This window comes from Somniosus microcephalus, chromosome 17, assembly GCF_052327205.1.
Source record: "Somniosus microcephalus isolate GS21.2 chromosome 17, FLI_Smic_1.0, whole genome shotgun sequence".
Classification (NCBI taxonomy): domain Eukaryota; kingdom Metazoa; phylum Chordata; class Chondrichthyes; order Squaliformes; family Somniosidae; genus Somniosus; species Somniosus microcephalus.
In genome coordinates, this window is record NC_141003.1 from 17527649 (window position 1) to 17551297 (window position 23649).

Genomic DNA, 23649 nt, shown 5'->3' on the forward strand with positions numbered 1-23649 from the left:
GCTATATAAATGCAAATCTCTCTTTCTTTTACTGGAAAGGAAAATCCAACGGGGTGTATAACGGGCGGCAAATTTGATATTGCCCGTGTTAGACCATCGCACAGAGTTAAAATAACCCTTACTGAGTCATCCACGTCAAGGGGATTATGGGCAATCTGTGGATCCTACTTTTCATGAATATTACTTTTGCTCATTTTAATGTCCGTACAGTTTGCCCATGTGCACAGGGCAGTTCAAGACTTTAAAGGTGAGACATCTCTGCCCTTATAATGTGCCCAGTCTCCCCTGGCATCAGGCTAAGTGCAAGCACCGAAGGGACTTGGTTTCGTCCATGTCACGTCCGTTTGTAACTGCCCGATGAGTGTTTTTAATGATAACTGCTTAAAGGCTAGATTAATGCAGCCAAGAGTCAAGAACAGGATTGCAGGCTGCTTATAAATAATAATTTTTAAAATTGTAAAATCATGCCCTTAATAGACTGCACGCTGGCCTGCTTTATACACGGATTATGCCATCCAATTTGTAGTTTGTAAGAGGGTAAGATTGCCAACACTCCAGGATTTTCCTGGAGTCTCCAGGAGTTAAAGACTTATCTCTAGGACACTGCTGCAAGCAAACCCAGGAGCAAAATCAGAGGGGCAATAAAAAATAATGTCTTTGAACACTTTTAATTTTTTTAATTATCGGATAGAGGAATAAAAAAAGGCTGTTTGACTGATGGTTAAGAATCATCCAATCGGGTAACGAGGTCTGTTCGCTTTCCGAAGGGCATGGGAAGGCGGGACAGCGCGAGGGTGGACATGTCAGGTTGAACAATGGCGGGAGTGTGGGGGCGGGGCGGGAGGTGGCGGGAGGTCATGTGATGAAACCTCCAGCAATATGTCCAACTTAGGATTTTTACTTTTATTTACCAAACAGAACAAATTTAAAGTCGGTCCTTTTTTTGTTGCACACTTTCCGAATCAGCGGGCGATTTCCCCCCTCCCCCCCCCAAGTTGATCCTAACCGGCTCGTGTGCTGTTCTAAACCCGGCCTTCATCTGCACGAGGGTGGTTTCTGGTGGGTGAGGGGGTCCGTGCTCTCCAGCTCCAGTCCGCAGGGGTAGGTAGAATCAGCATTACACACGTGGTTAATACTGCACAGCTGCAAGAGCGCCTGTCATTTGCATATGTATTTATAGAGCAAAAGGAGAAAACACAAATACAATTATAATTCAACAACATTCTGCACACTGAAGAACACACGGCACTAATGCAATGCGGAGGGCCGTTTTAAAAAATTCTTCTTGTTCATAATAAAAAGGCCCCGTAGTTTAAGGACTCTGTTTAAAAGACAACGTCGTATTAAATTAGCTGTTAGCTTATGGAGTGTTCTCTCTCTCTCTGTGTTGTACTAGCCTTCATTGTCATTGCCTACAAGAAGCCTAGAAGAGTTTATTGTCATAGGTGCCTGAAGGAGAGGTGATTGATAATAAATTAGCTATAGATTTACCTCACTGGAAGTGCTGGAGGCTGACTGAATGTCACAGGGGCCCCCATTTAGGAGGTTGACCTGAGGATCTTGTCACATACAGAGAGCAGGTCACCGTTTTCATGTACCATACATCTCTTGCTGATAGGGTGAATGACAGGTCCTATCCCGCTGAGCTCATAAACAGAAGAAAGAGAGAGAGAGAGAGAGAGAGGAATAAATGTGAAAGAGGAATGGGAGGGGGAATGGGGGGAAGCCAACCAATTTGTGGTTTGGCTATTGGAAAATAAATGATGAGAATATTATGCTTGGGAATGAAAGAGATTCAGGCTGCGCGTGTACAAGTCCAGATTTGAATGGAGATGTATTTACTGGTTGATGACCTGAAGATGAGCTGAACACCCTGTTCATCCTCCTTCTGTAATGAACAGGAACGCTGGCGCTGTATAAAGAGGGTCAATCGAATAGGTCATGCATCATATGGGGAGGCAGATGTTGGAACATATTGTAATGGATTACTCTCCTGCGCCAGGATTGGCTTGTGGAGAGCAGATCAGCCGGTGCTTAATACTTTCACTCGAGTCGAGGAATGTAATGAATTTACCTCAATAGCAGCAGCTGGACGTGCTGTTGTTCCTGTGATTTGTAATGCATGCGTCGCTTCTTTGAAGGGTAAGAGCAAAAGCTGAGCTCTTTGCAAGGTGTAGCTAGCAAGAATTATACGTCTAGCTGCTGTAATTGGTGTTGTGAAACTCGGCCTTAACCCTTTAAAGACCAAACTCCAGAGGCCAATGCACAGCGATGGAGGATTTCACTAGCCGTCTCGTCAAGTAAATGGAAGGCATTTTATAATGAAGTTTTATACCGTAGGGTGCTCTTCTGTCTTGCAAAAGAAATCCACTCGTATTCCTTCTCCTCTCCTAGCCCAGGAACACTGAAGCCAATTACAGTCCCTACTTGTAACTCACTGCAGAACAGCAAATAAATTCAGGACCTTCCTGATCCATATGAATCAGCTCCACACTGGGTGGTGTTTTAAAGAAAGACTTGCATTTCTAGAGCACCTTTCACCACCTCAGGATGTCCCAAAGTGCTTTACAGCCAATGAAGTACTTTTTTTGAAGTGTAGTCACTGTTGTAAATGTAGGAAAACGTGGCCACCAATTTGCACTCAGCAAGCTCCCACAAACAGCAACGGCCAGATAATTTGTTTATCAGTGATGATGTTTGAGGAATAAATATTGGTCAGGACACTGGGGATAACGCCCCTGCTCGTCTTCGAAATAGTGCCATGGGATCTTTTACGTCCGCCTGAGAGGGCAGATGGAGCCTCGGTTAACGTCGCATCTGAAAGACAGCACCTCCGACGGTGCGGCGCTCCCTCAGCGCTGCACTGGAGTGTCAAGTCCCCAGCTCATGTTAAGGGATGTACTTGCGAAAGTCAGGGATTTTGGCGCAATGCTTGAAATGTTTTCGAAGCAAGGCATGAATTCAGCCTCTTTTTTTTGCCTTTTGCGCAAATTGTTTTTTTTTAATCGAGTATCGTTCCGCCTGGTGAATCAGGCCACTGTATAAATCTCATTTGGCACAATGTGAAGCCAAAGGGAACAAAGGAAGGCAGCCTCGCCACTGACTTAACTACCCAGGTTCAAAGGTCAGCCCTTTGATGCATTGCAAATGTGTCAAGCTGATTGTTCACAAATGTGCAAGAAAATGGAGATTTTAAATTTGTCTTTACAGACATGGGATTTGACCCCCTCGTCTCCTTCCTGGCCTCTTTAAAAATGATCCTTCAAAAGTGTACATATTTTTAAAAAATCTTCCTTTTAAAAACAAAATACTTTTGGTTAAATTCATTTTTATAAAGAGCATCCCATGGATCCTTCAAACAAAGCCTGAAGTATTTTGCCATGCATTAATCAGCTAAAAAATGTATACTTTATGAGGTACGATGGTTAATGGTTAAAATTGATCCCAGTTTTCCTTTTTTATTTCTTCCACTTATTATTTTCACCCACAAACCCATTCCTGACTCCGTTCCCCAATTGAAGGGGCAGTTTGGCACCTGCGCCTAGACCCGAGCCAGCTCTGTTGTGAAATGGCCGCCAAGAGATGAACGTGCCTCACTCTGGTAATTTTTTCCCCCACTTTTCCCTCACTCTCATAGGGGAAGCATCCCTCCTCTGCTCAGTGACTTCCCTAGCTGTGATTGGCGACTTGCAGTAATTTGGCACAATGCATTACACGGTGCAATGTTCCTGTCATTATGAAACAGCGTATCCTTCAATTTACTGTGAGCAACGCCATGGAACATTTGCTAATATATATGTAAAGGTCTTGCGCCCAGGAGTCACATTTCAGTTGTCACACTCCAGACATCACGGGGAATTTTCCGGAGGGGTCAGCGGTCGGAATCGATGGCGGGTTGGGTGGGAAATTTGATTTTTTTGACCAGGTTGGGACCCCACAGGCGCGTGTGTGATCTCCGATCTGACCCGACCCGCAGAGGCTGGTGACCCAATTAAACCAATTATTGGGTTGTTGACAAGACACTTAATAATGCTTTTAACCTTACCTTTTCACTTTAACTACTCGCCTACTGGGTCCACGCCGTTCGGGAAGTACATCTGTCAACCTGAGTCGGGAGTTGAATGGCCATTGCTCCAGCTGATTACTTGACAGCTTCAAATGTACAGTAAAACCTCCCACCTGACTGATCATCACTTTCCTCAGCCACAAGCTGTTTCTCAGTCCATTTCTAGAACAGATTCTGCAGGCTTTCCACTTTCCATTCGCTCTCATCATTGATCTCTACTTCACCTGCCATCTAGTCCATCAACATGGGTGCTCTTTATACTGTCTCACCTTGGTCCTCAGAATCTGACCACGATCAGCCCCAACACCAGCAGCACGAGGCACACCAGCAGCACCATCAACAACACCAACCTTCTCCGCAATCACCCGACAGGGGGCATCAGCACCCGAGCTCATTGCTGCCCGGGAGGCCAGGGATAGCCTCACTATGGCCAGATTTACTTCACTTGATGCTGTACACCCTGGCTGCCACATGATGTTCCAGGTTGACACCAACACCATAGAGCATCCCTACAATGTCCAAACTATTCCTTTCACACTCACCACCATTGCGGGGGGTACCGTTATGTCTCACCATTCACTGTAACTCACTAAGCCACTTCCAAAGGTGCACACAAATCTGTCCAAAAATGGAAAGTATTGAAAATAAAGGTTTCAAAGTTTGACAGCACATTAACAGAAACTTTACATGAATACTGGATAAAAGACCCAAGTGCCTACCCTTGTGAGTTGTTAGTTGGTATGATTTCACTAGGATGACGGGTGGCTAGTGAGATGTGGATGTGTTGATGTAGATAGACAGAGAGGGATGGGTGGAGGTGCAAGGTAAGTTGGTGTGAGTAAGGATTTGCAGGAGTAGGGTAGGGAAGGCAGAGTGATAGTGACGTGATGAGAGGCACAGCAGGGTGAAGGTGACTGTGGCTTTGTACTAATGCTTCGTGATCTAATGAGATCATTGAAAGGTTTGTGGCACTGCACCCAGGTCCTCCTGATGACATCCCTGCTTGTGCCCTCCTCTGCAATGTGCAACCAGGTTGTGTTGGTCTCCTGGGGAGGTCTCTTCCATCCATGGGAAGGGGAGAGGACCTCCCTGCATGCTGCGACTCCCTCCATAAGCTTATAGAGGGAGTCATGGGAGAACCTGGGTGCAGCCCTGCACCTTTGTGCAGTGATTGTCAGTGTTTGCAGCATTTCAATGCTGTAGAACACTGACGGCACAAATGTCAAAATAAAGTTGGCCATGGTCCCTTTAAGGAAACCGGCTGATGACATGTCATGAATGATGTCACCAGATCCACTTTCTCTAATTGGACCTGGAAATGCGCTGGGTGGGCTTAACAAGCCCCAGTAACGTAAGTTCATTTTAGGCAGCGGGATGGAGCCAGCAGCAGGGCCGCGACCCACCACCGACATCGCCCACCCCGGACCCGCCGAGGTAACGAAAATCCCGGCCCAAGTTCCAGTTGTCACACAAGCCCTATAATGTGGCAAATCTCAACTTACAAAAAAGCCTTTGACAAAGTTCCAATCGAAAGGCTTTGAGTTAAACTCAAAGATATGGGGATTCAGGGTAAGACTTGCAAATGAATAAGTAATTGGCTGAAGGGTAGAAACAAAGTGTACTTGTTAGAGGAGTTATGCCGAGTGGGAGAAGTACCAGGTGGGATGTCCCAGGGCTCGGGGTTGGGACCAATGTTCCCTCTAATATTTTTTTTCGTGCGTGGTCCCTTTACTTGGTTGCACGGCCAATTCAAATTTTCGTGCACGTGCAGATTCTTCCCTGCAAAAGCCGGTGAGCAGCCTGCGCGGGACCTCCAGACCGCTGCGCGGCCACGCAGCTTAGCGGGACTGTTGGTTGGGACCACTACTGTTTCTAACTTACATTCAGAAACTCAATACAAATTAGTCAGATTTGCAGATTATACCAAAAGAGGCGGAACAATGGATTCAGAGGAGGAAGCTCAGAAATTACAGAATGAGTTGGGCAGAATATGTAAGTGGGCAGAATGATGGCGGATGGAATTTAATGCACACGGAAGGGAAAAATGGGTAACACCCATACTCCATGAATGGTGTGGAAATAGCTAAGGATGACATAAGAACATAAGAACATAAGAAATAGGAGCAGGAGTAGGCCAATCGGCCCCTCGAGCCTGCTTCGCCATTCAATAAGATCATGGCTGATCTGATCCTAACCGCCAATCCACTATCACATAACCATCTCCTGAATCTAACAGAATTAGACACACGAAATAGGAGCAGGATCAGGCTACACGGCCCCTGGGCCCACTCCGCTACCCACAGGGCCATGTCCGATCCGAACCTAGACTCATGTCCAAATTCCTGCCCGCTCCCCTTAACCCTTAATTCCCTTTACTTCTAGGAAACTGTCTATTTCTGTTTTAAATTTATGTAATGATGTAGCTTCTACAGCTTTTTGGGGCAGCATATTCCATGGACCTACCACCCTCTGAGTGAAGTAGTTCCTCCTCATCTCAGTTTTGAAAGAGCAGCCCCTTATTCTAAGACTATGCCCCCTAGTTCTAGTTTCACCCATCATCGGGAACATCCTCCCTGCATCCACCCGATCCAACCCCTTCACAATCTTATATGTTTCAATAAGATCGCCTCTCATTCTTCTGAACTCCAATGAGTAGAGTCCCAATCTACTCAACCTCTCATCATATGTCCATCCCCTCATCCCCGGGATTAACCGAGTGAACCTTCTTTGTACTGACTCGAGAGCAAGTATGTCCTTTCTTAAGTATGGACACCAAAACTGTACGCAGTATTCCAGGTGCGGTCTCACCAATACCTTGTACAACTGAAGCAATACCTCCCTATTTTTATATTCTATCCCCCTAGCAATGAAAGCCAACATTCCATTGGCCTTCTTAATCACTTGCTGCACCTGCATACTAACCTTTTGAGTTTCGTGCACCAGGACCCCCAGATCCCTTTGTACTTCAGTACTTTCCAGTTGACATTGAAAGAGATCCAGGAGTCTAGGTAGGCTCGATACTAAACATGTCCAACCAACATCGAGGAACAATCAACAAAGCCAATGGAATGTTAAGCTAGATAAAGCCAGAAGAGTAGAACACAAGTCAAGAGTAAGTTGTGATAAAACTGTATAGTGCTCTGGTCAGACCACACCTCGAGTACCATGCCCAGTTCTGCCCACCAAGACACAACGGCAATATCGAGCTCTGGAGGCAGTGCAGTGAAGATCCACAAATCCAGTGTTTGAAGTTAGAGGTCTGATTTTTGAGGAAAGATGGGAGGAATCTGAGCTTATCAGCCTTGAAAGGATGTATCTGATGGGGGATCTTATTATAGTGATATATCTTCTTGGCCGAGGACAATTTAATTAAATGTTTTAACGTGTGACCAACCAGTGACAGTGATCAGCACTCCCCTCCCACACCAATGTCACCTGCTCACAACCCATAACAAGAAAGGGAGGCGGGTACAACTGAAATTAAATACATACATCAGATACAAACCCTATGTTGTGTTCGCAGAAAGAGTATTTAACCTAAAGGAACTGGGGAATTGAAGTGCTTTCTGATAGTTTGAAAATAACTTTAAATATTTCCAATATACAGGGTTACTAAATAGAACTAGTTACTTTGAGCCAAAGAGTAAAGCAGACTAATATGTGCCCCTCTCTATCTCTGTAGCTTCCTCCAGCCCTATAACCTTCCAAGACCTCTGCGTCCCTCCAATACTGGCCTCTTGTGCTTCCTCAATTCCACCATTGGCAGCCGTGCCATCAGCTGCCTAGGCCCTAAGCTCTGTTCTATCATTAAATTAGATCACGGCTGATCTGTATCTTAACTCCAGCTATCCGCCTTGGTTCTGTAACCCTTAATACGCTCGCCTAACAAAAATCTATCTTCCTCAGTTTTGAAATTTTCAATTGACCAGGATTTCCACTACCATTTGTGTGAAGAAGTGCTTCCTGACATCACTTCCGATCAGTGGAAACAGCAGAGGCAGGAGACTTCATCCCACCAGCCTGGACTGGATTTGAACTAAGGCCTCAGAGGTGTAAAGAAAGTGCTCTGAAGCAGCGCCCCACCCAGTGCCAACTGTAGACTTCCATTTTTAGGAGCCTGACTGAGCTGGGTTTTTAGGTAATAACATGGCATGATCACCTCAGTTGAGTAAGTGTTCATCAGTAGGCACTTGATGCATTAATTAAAGGACATCTCCATCCTGATTATAACTGCGGATGAACTGAAAATCGCTCTACATCATAGCCCATTTTTGTCATGTCTACCTCAACAAGCTGCCAGTGCTATAAACACTGTGCAGAACTCAGCAGTGTATTTTTATAAACATATTTTTCCTTTTTTCTCATGGGCTGTCACCTTGACACATGTTTGTGATGCAGAGGTGTGGAAGCGAGAGAGAGAACTGGTTTTAGGAGATTGATGCCATTGCAATTATGTAATCAGCTGACTTGATTGGCCATTGGCGGCCGTGCCTTCAGCCGTCTAGGCCCCGAGCTCTGGAAATCCCTGCCTAAACCTCTCCACCTCTCTGGTGCGATGATCAGCCCTGGTAGCTTGACGACGGTTAGAGCCCCCACTATTAGTACAGTTGATGTACAGAAGTATAACAATGAAAGCAAATTATACACTGACGGTAACACATTTACATTCTTTAATGATTCTATTAATGTTCTTGTGCCTAGAGGTATACATGAATGAATAGATTTATCAGATAATTATCTGTATTTTTCAAGATGTCAGTTGACATCTATTATAATCTTGTAAGGTTTGAGCAGACTCACCCAAAATAACTATTTGGTTAAATAAAATGAATTGTTCTAGATTGTCAGAAATGTTTCCCGTTAGAACAATTTAACTTGTGGAGCTGGGCGTTTGTATAAATGACAGCCTGCCACCTGTGGAGCCGTGGGGTTAAATATAACAAACTGGCATTTATACAGCGCCTTCACATCCTCAGGACATCCCAAAGCACATTACAGCCAATTAAGTACTTTTGAAGTGTAGTCACTGTTGTAATGTAGGAAACGCGGCAGCCAATTTGCACACAGCAAGGTCCCACAAACAGCAATGTGATAATGACCAGATAATCTGTTTTTAGTGATGTTGGTTGAGGGATAAATATTGGCCAGAACACCGGGGGAGAACTCACCTACACTTCTTCAAAATAGTGCCATGGAATCTTTTACATCCACCTGAGAGAGCAGACACTGCCTCTTTAACGTCTCATCCGAAAGACGGCACCTCCGACAGCGCAGCACTCCCTCAGCGCTGCACTGGAGTGTCTGCTTAGATTTTGTGCCAAAGTCTCTGGACTGGGACTTGAACCCACAACCTTCTGACGCAGGGGCGAGAGAGTGCTACCCACTGAGCCACTGGCTGACACCTAAAATATAAGCCCCAGGACCAAGCGATGAAAGTACCTCCTTTTCTGACGGCCCATTCTTAGCGTAGTTACAGTGGATTTGCGTTCACAGCACACGACTGTACATAAAGCTCGATGGAAATGTTGAATGGTGCTCCTGTCAGTTTGCTTTATTGTGTGACTGCCGTGACAGTGAGTCGGCAGCTGTCTGCTTCAGACCGGCACTAAATGAACAGCTGTACGATTTTCATTATTACAGGTGACTAGCTGAGCTGCTTTTTTTTACCTTGCTCAATATGACAAAAGCACTCCGGGTAAGAGCAGGTTCCTTGCATGTGCTTCTAAAGCTCAGTGTCTCTACTTACACGGGAGCTGCCGTTCCTTTGAATGGATGTGCAGATGTTTTGGCCAGGTCGGAATTTAATACTCAATTTCCTCCAAAGTGAAATCAATAGTGTGAGGGGGGGGGGGGGGACGGGGAGGGGAGGGGAAACAGCTGGCTTTTCTTTTTAACCTACACAACATCTTTTCTTGATGAGGAAGTATTAGCTAGAGCTGCAAATGTGGCTTCCCCCCTCCCCCCACCACAAATATTGCTTGCACAATGAGTAAATCATGTTGTCTGTCACTCTGCATTAAGATGCACTTCTGTGTTTGATTTGGCAAACATGCCCTCATCCCCCACCCCATACCTCCCCCCCCCCCCCCCCCCACCCCCAAAATAAACACTGACCTCCCAGCCTTACTTTCGGGAAATTACATATTAAAAAAAAACTCCTCCACCTCACCATGACCCAGATTTTATTTTTATTCTCCCTTGTAAAAAAAAATAATTTTTCTTTCCCCTTCTGGTTTCCTTTGCCTGTGCGCACCCCTGGCTGACCCAGGGGGCAGATGTGTCACATCCTTTATCTTCACCCAGAGCTCGCTTTTTTTTTTAGTCACTTCTGAGCTTTGTTGCCAGTGAATGCTTCGTGCAGTAGTAAGTGGCTGTCAGGTCGACTATGCCTCCATTCAGGATGCTGAGTGATAGTTATTGGCCCCTGTAATGGAACTCAATTCAAACAGCAAATAAGCTTTGAACCAGTGGACTGGATACAGCAAGATGTCAGCAATTTAGTATGCATCAGCTCACTGAAGAGCATGTTTATTCTCTCGCACACACTGGAGCAATCAGAGGAACAAAGTGGGTGTAATTGGATTGAAATTACCTAAAATCACATTGCGATTTACAAGCAAACTTCCTTACTTGTGAGCATTATATTTGCTATTGTTTGGGGAATGATACGGTGCATTGCAACATGAAAGAAAGTGCCTGACGTGGGATATTCCCCCCTCCATCTCCCTATTAAGAATTACTGGGTGGGGAAATTACAGCAAACGAAAGGGAAGTACAGCTGTGCGATATCATTGATGAAGCAAAAAAGCTGTCTGAAAATAATAAACGGTTCTGGCCTTTGTTAAGTCATGCTTAAATATAGAATTCATTACATAGCATAAAAAAGAATAAGTACAAATGAAAATCGGTGGTTAAAATTTGCTTCCTTAAATTAGAGGGTGAGGTTAAGAAAAATATTATTTTGTTTATAACCACAAGTGTGAAATGTGACCGTTAACTCCGTGGCGACTGAATGTAACTTTGGCTAACAACGCAACTCATGTTGGGGGTGGGGGGGGGGGCGGTGAGGGGTCGCCAGGTTTGATTCTCAATCTGTGCAGAATTAGCTTAACCCAACTGCGTTGGCAGTCGGGAATTGGCTCCAGTGACCCCCAGGCTAGACAGGAGGGAAAAAAAAATCAGCCATGGGACTCATGGGTCGCCAACTTTGGTTGGACGTATTCTGGAGGTTTCATCACATGACCTCCCACTTCCAACCGCCCCATCCGGTCAAACAGCCTTTCCCCTCCATCGCCAATATTTTTGTAACTACTAAACAAAAGTGTTTGAAGAAAGTGGGAAAAAACACAATTTTTTTTTAATGCCCCTTACTCCCGGATGTTGCTCACAACAGTGTCCGGGAGATTAATCTTTAATTCCTGGGGACTCCAGCACAACCCCGGAGGGTTGGCAACCCCTAGCGCCACTTCTGACCCAGTGACAGCTCCTGGAGGATGTAGGTGTGTGAATGCCATATGGGGACTGGACTGGACCGCCCTGGCCAGTGGTCCCAATGGGCCAAATACCCTCCTGATATTCACTACCAAGGCGCTGGCATGAAGGATGCCCATCTGGGTGAGGCAGCAGAGGGTTCTGGGGTCCTCCTAGCACCTCGACAGCCCCTTTGGCAGAGATGGGGGGGGACAATTCAAGTACACGTTCGAGCCAATGAGATGATAAAACCGAGGCCTGTAAAGCAGTCTTAGATGTTCCTCTTTATACGAGGACTGTTATAGAAGGGGAAGCTGTTGTCTTGCAGACTGAAGTAAAGCCCTAGAAATGCAAGGAATCGATCCTGACGCAGTGACTTGTTTGACAGGATTGTGGATTGTAGAATGGGGCACAGAGGCAATGTGACCCGGGAGTGGAGTCTCATAATTCAGGGGCTTGTTTACCTTCTTGAGGGATGGGCCCGTACAGCACCTGACCTCTAAATTTGGCAAGTTTGCAATTTAGAGTCCTGTCATTTCTCAACCAGGCTTCTGTATGAAGCACTATCGGCAGGCTGCTGGTAAACCAATTAATTCCTGGTTGGCTAACACATGCACCTCTGCCGAAGACGTTGACTAGGGTATTGACCTCAGAACATCAGAACCTCCTGGTACTCACCCAAATGGGCACTTTTCATGTCTGTGCTTCAGCAGTGAATGCCTGCAGGATATTTGGCGTGTGGAGTGGAGACGGTGGGGGGCGGCGGGGGGGGGGTGGTTGGGGGGGGGTGGAATCATTGGCCAGCCCAACCCTGTCCTCACACAAATTCCAGCATTCTCCCAGGTGTCAGCCTTAGCTCAGTGGTAGCAGTCTTGCACCTGAAGCAAAGGCCATGGGTTCACTTCAGCACCGAATCCAGGCCAACACTTCAGTGCAGTACCGAGGGAGTGCTACACTGTTGGAGATGCTGCCTTTTGGAAGAGATGTAAACCCTGGCCAATATTTATCCTTCAACCAACACCACCAAAGTAGATTATGCAGTCATTTATCTCATTGCTGTTTGTGGGACCATGCCGTGTGCAAATTGGCTGCCGCATTTCATACATTACAAGAGTGACTACACATCAAAAGTACATAATTGCCTGTGAATCACTTTGGCTTTTGCCTGAGGTCATAAAAGGTGCTATGTAAACACAAGTCCTTTCTTTATCTGCCTGCCAGCTGACAACACAGAGAGTAGATAATGACTGGCACCTGTCACAGCCAAGGTTAAATCGGGAGAAAGTGGTGGTAATAATCCAATTGCACAAAAGACTCTGCAAAATAACCTGAAATTTCAAATGCTATAATACTGAAGTAAAATGCTATTGTTGGTCCAGCCCTAGCGTAGTAAAGAAAGTTGCTTTTGGTACCAGTTCTACATCAGTTTTCAACTCATCAATGAGTTGCCCTTGACTTTGAGCATGTGTGTGATTGCTTTACTTGGTTCTTGGTACAAGCCAGCGTGAAGTGGACTGTGCTGGGCCTACAATGAGACAATTCCAGTCAATGAAAAATTGTGGAAGTAACTTCAGCTGTGGCAAAGAACGTGTGTATTTATCAATGATATCCATTGCTCCCTTACAGCAGTTATATGCGGCCCAACTTGCTGCGATGCAGGTGTCTCCTGGAGCCAAGTTACACGGCATGTCGCAGGCCAGCCTAAGCAACACTCTATCACCCAACAACATCCCGACAGAGAAAAGCAGAAACACCCCTCCACCCAAAAGCAAGGTACTGTGACAATCTTCCGAGTTATATTGACTTTCATTTAATTGTGTTTGTTCAGAATTGTTAAAGGGATTTTTTTTTAACTCTGCCCTATTCATAGAAACATAGAAGACAGGAGCAGGAGTAGGCCATTTGGCCCCTCGAGTAATGAGATCATGGCTGATCATCCAAATTTAGTACCCTGTCCCTGCTTTCTCCCCATATCCCTTGATCCCTTTAGCTTTAAGAAATATATCTAACTCCTTCTTGAATATATTTAATGAATTGGCCTCAACTGCCTTCTGTGGTAGAGAATTCCACAGGTTCACCACTCTCTGGGTGAAGAAATTCCTCCTCATCTCAGTCCTAAATGGCTTACCCCTTATCCTTAGGCTGCGACCCCTGGTTCTGGACTCTCCCACCATCGGGAACATCCTTCCTGCATCTAGTCTGTCTAGGCCTGTTAGAATTTTATAAGTTTCACTGAGATCCCCTCTCATTCTTCTAAACTCCAGGAAATATAAGCCCAATTGACCCAATCTCTGCTTATACGTCATTCTTGCCATCCCAGGTATCAGTCTGGTGAATCTTCGCTGCAATCCCTCCATGGCAAGAACATCCTTCCTCAGATAAGGCAACCAAAACTGCACACAATACTCAAGGTGTGGTCTCACCAAGGCCCTGTACAACTGCAGCAAGACATCCTTGCTCCTGTACTCGAATCCTCTCGCTATGAAGGCCAACATACCATTTGTCTTCTTAACCGCCTGCTGCACCTGCATGCTTACCTTCAGCGATTGGTGCACAAGGACACCCAGGTCTTGTTGCACTTCCACTTCTCCCAATCTATTGCCATTCAGATAATAATCTGCCTTCCTGTTTTTGCCACCAAAGTGGATAACCTCGCATTTATCCACATTATACTGCATCTGCCATGCATCTGCCCAATCACCCAACCTGTCCAAATCATACTGGAGTTTCTCTGCATCTTCCTCACAGCACACACGCCCACCCAGCTTTGTGTCATCTGCAAACTTGAAGATATTACATCTGGTTCCCTCGTCTAGATCATTAATATATATTGTGAATAGCTGGGGTCCTAGCACTGATCCCTGCGGTACCCCACTAGTCACTGCCTGCCACTCGGAAAAAGACCCGTTTATTCCAACTCTCTGCTTCCTGTCTGCCAACCAGTCCTCTATCCAAGTCAGTACCTTACCCCCCATCCCATGTCCTTTAACTGTGCATGCTAATCTCTTATGCGGGACCTTATCAAAAGCCTTCTGAAAGTCCAAATCCACCACATCCACTGGTTCTCCCTTATCTATTCTACCAGTTACATCCTCAAAAAATTCCAGTACATTAGTCAAGCACGATTTACCTTTTGTAAATCCATGTTGACTTTGACCAATCCTGTCACTGTTTTCCAAGTGCTCTGCTATTACATCTTTTTAATGGACTCTAGCATTTTCCCACTACCGATGTCAGGCTTACTGGTCTATAATTCCCCATTTTCTCTCTACCACCCTTTTAAAATAGTGGGGTTACATTAGCTACCCTCCAATCCATGGGAACGGTGCCCGAGTTTATAGAATTTTGGAAGATGACCAGCAATGCATCTACTATTTCTAGGGCCACTTCCTTAAGTACCCTAGGATGTAGATTATCAGACCCTGGGGATTTATCGGCCTTCAATCCCATCAATTTCCCTAACACCATTTCCCTACAAACACTGATTTCATTCAGTTCCTCCCTCTCATTAGACCCCATGTTCCCCGACATCTCTGGGAGGTTATTTGTGTCCTCTTTTGTGAAGACAGAACCATAGTATGTATTTAATTGGTCAGCCATTTCTTTTTTCCGCATTATAAATTCCCCTGATTCTGACTGCAAGGGACCTACGCTTGACTTCACCAATCTTTTTCTCTTCCCATATCTATAGAAGCTTTTACAGTCAGTTTTTATGTTCCCTGCAAGCTTACACTCATACTCTATTTTCCCCCTCTTAATTAATCTCTTTGTCCTCCTTTGCTGAATCCCAAACTGCTCCCAATCCTCAGGTTTGCTGCTTTTTCTGGCCAATTTATATGTGCTCTCCTTGGATATTATGCTTTCCCTAATTTCCCTTGTTAGCTACGGTTGAGTCACCTTTTTTGTTTTATTTTTATGCCAAACAGGGATGAACAAATTCTGTAGTTCATCCATGCGATCTTTAAATGTTTGCCATTGCCTATCCACCGTCAACCCTTTAAGTAACATTCCCCACTCCATCCTACCCAACTCGCACCTCATACCATCGTAGTTTCTTTTATTTAAATTCAGGACCCTAGTCTCTGAGTCAACTACTTCACTCTCCATCTTAATGAAGAATTCGATCATATTATGATCGCTCCTCCCCAAGGGGCCTCGCACAACAAGATTGCTAATTAATCCTTTCTCATTACATAATACCCAGTCTAAGATGGCCTGATTTCTAGTTGGTTCTTCGACATATTGGTCCAGGAAACCATCCCGTATACACTCTAGGAATTCCTCCTCCACAGTATTGTTTCTAATTTGATTAGCCCAATCTATATGTAGATTAAAGTCACCCATGATAACTGCTGTGCCCTTATTGCACGCGTCTCTAATTTCCTGTTTAATGCCATCCCCAACCTCAGCATTACTGTTTGGGGGTCTGTATACAACTCCCACTAACTTTTTCTGCCCCTTAGTATTTCTTAGCACTACCCATACAGATTCCACATCATCAGAGCTAATATCCTTCCTTACTATTGTGTTAATCTCCTCTTTAACCAGCAATGCTACCCCACCTCCCTTTCCTTTTTGCCTGTCCTTCCTGAATATTGAATACCCTTGGATGTTGAATTCCCAGCCTTGGTCACCCTGGAGCCATGTCTCCGTAATCCCATTTATATCATATCCGTTTACATCTATTTGCGCAGCTAATTCATCCACCTTATTACGAATGCTCCTTGCATTAAGACACAAAGCGTCAGGTTTGTTCTTTTAACACTCTTAGTCCTTTTAGAGTTATTATTATTTACTGTGGCCCTGTTTGATTTACACCCTTGATTTCTCTGCCTTCCACTTTTGCTTTTCTCCTTCCTGTCTTTTGCTTCTATCCTTGCTTCCCTTTCCTCTGTCTCCCTGTACAGGTTCCCAACCCCCTGCCATTTTAGTTTAAACCTCCCCAACAGCACTAGCAAACACTCCCCCTCGGACATTGGTCCCGGTCCTGTCCAGGTGCAAACCGTCCAGTTTGTACTGGTCCCACCTCCCCCAGGACCGGTTCCAATGTCCCAGGAATTTGAATCCCTCCCCCTTACAGCATTCCTCTAGCCACATATTCATCTGAAATATTCTTCTATTTCTACTCTGACTAGCACGTGGCACTGGTAGCAATCCTGAGATTACTACCTTTGAGGTCCTATTTTTTAATTTACCTCCGAACTCCCTATATTCAGCTTTTAGGACCTGATCCCGTTTTTTACCTATATCATTGGTACCTATATGCACCATGACAACTGGCTGTTCACCCTCCCCCTCCAGAATGCCCTGCAGCCACTCCGAGACATCCTTGACCCTTGCACCAGGGAGGCAACATACCATCCTGGAGTCTCGTTTGCGGCCGCAGAAGCGCCTGTCTATTCCCCTTACAATAGAATCCCCTATCACTATAGCTCTCCCGCTCTTTTTCCTCCCGTTCTGTGCAGCAGAACCATCCATGGTGCCAGGAAGTTGGCTACTGCTGCCTTCCCCCGATAAGCCATCTCCCCCAACAATATCCAAAGCGGTATATCTGTTTGCGAGGGGGATGGCCACAGGGGACCCCTGCACTACCTGCCTGCACCTACTACTCTGCCTGGTGGTCACCCATTCCCTTCCTGCCTGTGCAGCCTTTACCTGCGGTGTGACCAACTCCCTAAACATGCTATCCACGACGTCCTCACCATCGCGAAAGCTCTAGTATGTATCCATTTGCAGCTCCAGCGCCGCAATGCGGTCTGTCAATAGCTGCAGCTGGATACACTTCCCGCACACATGGTCGTCAGGGACACAGGAAGTATCCCTGATTTCCCACATGGTGCAGCAAGAGCATGCCACGTGGCTGAGCTGTCCTGCCATGAATTGCTCTTCAATTAATTCAAATTAAATTAAATCAAATCAATACCACTAATTACACTACAATTAAATGATATACTCAAGGGCCCTTGTTTACTAGCACTCCCCGCTACAAACAGAGACCTTAGAAACTATAAACCACAAAAAGTTTGGAATAAAGCGAGAAAGAGAGAAATACTCACCAACCAATCACTTACCTGCTTTCTGGTGATGTCACACTTCGATTACTTTTTACTTCTTTACAATCACTGGTCCGTTGTAGCCCCCGCTCACCTTTAAATCTCCCGCGGTTTGGTGCTCTCCAGCCGCTCTCGCTCACCTTTGCAATCTCCCGAGGTTTGGTGCTCTCCAGCCGCTCTCGCTCACCTTTAAATCTCCCGCGGTTTGGTGCTCTCCAGCCGCTCTCGCTCACCTTTGCAATCTCCCGAGGTTTGGTGCTCTCCAGCCGCTCTCGCCCACTTTTGAAATCTCCCGAGGTTTGGCGCTCTCCAGCCGCTCTCGCTCACCTTTAAATCTCCCGAGGTTTGGCGCTCTCCAGCCGCTCTCGCTCACCTTTGAAATCTCCCGAGGTTTGGTGCTCTCTAGCCGCTCTCGCTCACCTTTGCAATCTCCCGAGGTTTGGCGCTCTCCAGCCGCTCTCGCCCACTTTTGAAATCTCCCGAGGTTTGGCGCTCTCCAGCCGCTCTCGCTCACCTTTAAATCTCCCGCGGTTTGGCGCTCTCCAGCCACTCTCGCTCACCTGTGAAATCCCCCGAGGTTTGGCGCTCTCCAGTCACTCTCGCTCACCTGTGAAATCCCCCGAGGTTTGGCACTCTCCACTCGCTCTCGCTCACCTTTGAAATCTCCCGCGGTTTGGCGCTCTCCAGTCACTCTCGCTCACCTTTGCAATCTCACGAGGTTTGGCGCTTTCCAGCCGCTCTCGCTCACCTTTGCAATCTCCCGAGGTTTGGCGCTCTCCAGTCACTCTCGCTCACCTTTGCAATCTCCCGAGGTTTGGCGCTCTCCAGTCACTCTCGCTCACCTGTGAAATCCCCCAAGGTTTGGCGGTCTCCACTCGCTCTCGCTCACCTGTGAAATCTCCCGCGGTTTGGCGCTCTCCAGCCGCTCTCGCTCACCTTTAAATCTCCCGCGGTTTGGCGATCTCCAGTCACTCTCGCTCACCTGTGAAATCCCCCGAGGTTTGGCGCTCTCCAGACTCTCTCACTCACCTTTGAAATCCCCCGAGGTTTGGCGCTCTCCAGTCACTCTCGCTCACCTGTGAAATCTCCCGAGGTTTGGCGCTCTCCAGCCACTCTCGCTCACCTGTGAAATCCCCCGAGGTTTGGCGCTCTCCAGTAACTCTCGCTCACCTTTGCAATCTCCCGAGGTTTGGCGCTCTCCAGTCACTCTCGCTCACCTGTGAAATCCACCGAGGTTTGGTGCTCTCCACTCGCTCTCGCTCACCTTTGCAATCTCCCGAGGTTTGGTGCTCTCCAGCCGCTCTCGCTCACCTTTGCAATCTCCCGAGGTTTGGCGATCTCCAGCCGCTCTCGCTCACCTTTGCAATCTCCCGAGGTTTGGCGCTCTCCAGTCACTCTCGCTCACCTTTGAAATCCCCAGAGGTTTGGTGCTCTCCACTCGCTCTCGCTCACCTTTGCAATCTCCCGAGGTTTGGCGATCTCCAGCCGCTCTCGCTCACCTTTGCAATCTCCCGAGCTTTGGCGCTCTCCAGCCGCTCTCGCTCACCTTTAAATCTCCCGAGGTTTGGCGCTCTCCAGTCACTCTCGCTCACCTGTGAAATCTCCCGAGGTTTGGCGCTCTCCAGTCACTGTCGCTCACCTTTGCAATCTCCCGAGGTTTGGTGCTCTCCAGTCACTCTCGCTCACCTGTGAAATCCCCCGAGGTTTGGCGCTCTCCACTCGCTCTCGCTCACCTGTGAAATCTCCCGAGGTTTGGCGCTCTCCAGTCACTCTCGCTCATCTGTGAAATCCCCCGAGGTTTGGCGCTCTCCAGTCACTCTCGCTCACCTGTGAAATCCCCCGAGGTTTGGCGCTCTCCAGTCACTCTCGCTCACCTTTGAAATCCCCCGAGGCTTGGTACTCTCCACTTGCTCTCGCTCACCTTTGCAATCTCCCAAGGTTTGGCGATCTCCAGCCGCTCTCGCTCACCTTTGAAATCTCCCGAGGTTTGGCGATCTCCAGCCGCTCTCGCTCACCTTTGCAATCTCCCGAGGTTTGGCGATCTCCAGCCGCTCTCGCTCACCTTTGAAATCTCCCGAGGTTTGGCAATCTCCAGCCGCTCTCGCTCACCTTTGAAATCTCCCGAGGTTTGGCAAGCTATAGGGAGAAATCTTATTCAAAATCTGTGGGGTGGGAGGGTGAGAGGAATGACGTCAATGGGAAAACTTCTAAAGGTGGAAGCTGCTTGCTTTTGCTGTCAACGTAAGCATGAATTTCATTACTTGCTTTACTTATCTGTCTTTCTGAAGAAACATTAAACTGAGGCTCCCTCTGCCTGTTCAGGTGAATGAGCAAGATCCCATGGCACTATTCGAAGGAGAGTAGGTGTTCCCCTGGCTAACATCACTCCTCAACCAACAGCAGCAAAACTGATCAGTGGGCCATTCAGCTCATTTGCTGTTTGTGGGACCTTGCTGTGCGTAAATTGGCTGCCTTGTTTGCCTACGAAACAACAGTGACTGCACTATAAATAACAACAGAAAATGCTGGAAAAACTCAGCAGGCCAGGGCAGCATCCGTGGAGAGAGAAACAGAGTTAACGTTTCAGGTCGATGACCTTTCGTCAGAACTGGAAAAAAGCAGGAAATGGAAAGCAGGTTTAGGGGCTGGGAAAAGGGGGAGGAAAAGGGGGTGACTGCACTATAGTGGGTTATTCTGAAGACGTGAAAGGCACTATGTAAATGTCAGTTCTTTTTTCTTTGAAGAGTCCAGGAAAGGTCAAGCAGTTTGGGATTTGCTATTTATCGAAAAAATAAAAAATCGGAACTCTTTAAAAGAAAGCTGTGTTACATTAAAAAGGAATATTAGTATCATTATTTAGCTTTGAATAGCTTTAGCCTGTTGTCTGTTCTCGGAGGTAAAAGCATCTTGGGAGAAGATTAACTCTGGTAATTATATGTCAGTGGAGGACTTCCTCTGATCATTATTTCTAGTGAAATCATTAATTCATCTTTTCGAACACATTTATCGGGGGTAAACTTATCCTAACCCGTCCGGCAGTGAACTGACGGAATCGGAATGGCCGCCCGACTTACACCCCACACGATTTTACTTTCCATAAAAGACAACGGAAACATAGAAGATAGGAGCAGGAGTAGGCCATTCGGCCCCTCGAGCCTGCTCCGCCATTCAATTTGATCATGGCTGATCATCCAAATTCAGTACCCTGTCCCTGCTTTTTCCCCATATCCCTTGATCCCTTTAGCCTTAAGAAATATATCTAACTCCTTCTTGAATATATTTAATGAATTGGCCTCAACTGCCTTCTGTGGTAGAGAATTCCACAGGTTCACCACTCTCTGGGTGAAGAAATTCCTCCTCATCTCTGTCCTAAATGGCTTAACCCTTATCTTTAGACTGTGACCCCCTGTTTCTGGACTCCCCTGCCATCGGGAACATCCTTCCTGCATCTAGTCTGTCCAGTCCTGTTAGAATTTTATAAGTTTCAATGAGATTCCCTCTCATTCTTCTAAACTCCAGCGAGTATAAGCCCAATCGACCCAATCTCTCCTCATACGTCATTCCTGCCATCCCAGGTATCAGCCTGGTGAATCTTCGCTGCACTCCTTCCATGGCAAGAACATCCTTCCTCAGATAAGGCGACCAAAACTGCACACAATACTCAAGGTGTGGTCTCACCAAGGCCCTGTACAACTGCAGCAAGACATCCTTGTTCCTGTACTCGAGTCCTCTCGCTACGAAGGCCAACATACCATTTGCCTTCTTGGAACCTAGAATGGGACAGAGTGTCAAATGGGTGGCTGATTCGATCCCATCACCCCCCACTGGGCAGGTTACGATAAAATTACTCCCATCGTTTTGTTAGAGATAGCATCATGGGAAATCTTCCCGCTCCGTTTACGATGCCACCAACACATAGCGACCAGAGGAACAGGCCGTGCCCCCTCCCCAGATGTTTGAAGCCCAGCTGCATACCAACAGCACAAAATTTAGGATTTATTTCTTATCCGTATATTTTTCACCTCATTTCTGTCATTAACTCACCCAGCCTTTTCACGTTGGTGGGCATTGAGCAGCTTGTGAGTGTAGCTTACTTAGTAGACCATGGATTGGCTATGGTATTCTGAGCTGCTGTTGCTCTATTGACGATGAACAGTAGTAGGCAGTGTCAATGGGTCAAATCAGATAAGATGTTCATTCTATAGCTCTGCTTAACAACGTGACTGAAAACTGACTTTGTACTTTTGACTGTTGTCAAAATATGTGGACACCACCTTTCCAGCAAGGCCACACTGATTTACCGGCTCCAGCAACAATCTTCAGTCTAGAACTATTCTCCTATTAAAATATTTATTGTACTTTGTATATCGCAACATTTGACCCCCAACGGATGTGCCGGTAGTTATCTAAGTGCTCTTCCATTGTTATCTTTTAGTATTTATTTATTTTTTGTGTGAGGAATGCTGTTACTGGGAAAATTAAATATTTTTCTACCTGTTGTTCCCCTACTGTCGGTCTCAAAGACTCAGATCAAGTGCAGCAGAGGTCAAGGCAAAGTGTCCAGTAAAGCTCCCTGTGAGCTGCATCTGAACCTCATCGCCTGACACTGCTCACCATCACATTGCTGTTTGTGGGAGCTTGCTGTGCGCAGATTGGCTGCCACGTTTCCTACATTACAACAGTGACTGCACTTCAAAAGTACTTCATTGGCTGTACAGCGCTTTAGGTCGTCCTGAGGTCGTGAAGGCGCTATAGAAATGCAGGTCTTTCTTTATTTTAAAACTGCCCTCTGATGCACTGTTTTGGAATTTCCTTTTCCCCACACCAGTGGTCCCTCTGAATGAGATTGCAAATTTGTGTTGAGCAATAGAGGTGAAGACTTGCATGTATATACTGTTATAATACAGGGAAACGCAGCAGCCAATTTACACAGAGCAAGATCCCACAAACAACAATGTAATTATGACCTTTTAATCAGTTTTAGTGATGTTGGTTGAGGGATGAATATTGGCCAGGACACCGGGGAGAACTCCCCAGCTCTTTTCCAAATAACAGCATGGGATCTTTTATGTCCACCCGAGAGGGCAGACTGGGCCTCAGTTTAACATCTCATCCAAAAGACAGCACCTCCAAAAATGCAGCACTCCCACAGTACTGAACTGACGTATCGGCTTAGATTGTGTGTGTTCTCTGGAGTGAGACTTGAACCCATAACCTTCTGACTCAGAGGCAAGTGTGGTATCACTGAACCACTGGCTGACAAGACTGACCAATGAACTTTTTTTTTGCTGTAAATATATATACACTAGATATCGTGTTCAGACCACATCTGATTTTGGACCCTCCAGAGAGAATTGATTTTTATTCCATCTTTTATTCCATCAGCCTGAGCTGTATGCAAGCTTTGGTTCCAGGCGTGAGGGGACAAGGGATTCTCCTGAGGACTGGGGATGGTCATTTTTTTAATTAAAATGTTTTATGTCATTATCTGTCACGCACACCCCTCCCACACAACTGTTATTCCTGAGCCAAGAGGGCAGACGGGCAACTTGTTCCAAGTCCTCTGCCGATGCTGTCACCCAAACCTCTGCTGCCCGTATCCTAACTCGCACCAAGTCCCGTTCATCCATCACCCCTGTGCTCGCTGACCTACATTGTTTCCCGGTCCACCAACGCCTCAGTTTTAAAATACTCACCCTTGTATTCAAATCCCTCCATGGCCTCCTCGCCCCTCCCTATCTTTGTAACCTCCTCCAGCCCTACAACCCTCTGAGAACTCTGCCTTCCTCCAACTCGGGCCTCTTGTGCATCCCCCACGTCCTTCACTTCACCATTGGCGCTCGTCTCGGCCCTAAACTCCGGAATTCTCTCCCAAAGCTCATCGCCTCTCCACCTCTCTCTCCTCCTTTTAAGACGCTCCTTAAAACCTACCTTTGTGACCAAGCTCCTGTCCTACTGTCTCATCTTTTGACTCGGCGTCGATGTCTGTCTGATTGATACTCCTGTGAAGAGCCGTGGGACGTTTTACTACACGAAAGGCGTTATATAAGTGCAAGTTGT

General features: G+C 46.5%; 1 protein-coding gene across 7 annotated transcripts in view; it reads left to right on the forward strand.

Moving 5' to 3' along the window:
• Positions 1-23649, forward strand: part of sox5 (SRY-box transcription factor 5) — a 334975-nt gene that overhangs the window by 228404 nt on the left and 82922 nt on the right. For all 7 annotated transcript variants that reach the window (XM_086009986.1, XM_086009988.1, XM_086009989.1 and 4 more), the window contains one exon: positions 13163-13309. In XM_086009986.1, the coding sequence (XP_085866112.1) occupies positions 13163-13309 (147 nt within the window). The remainder of the gene's footprint in view (positions 1-13162; positions 13310-23649) is intronic.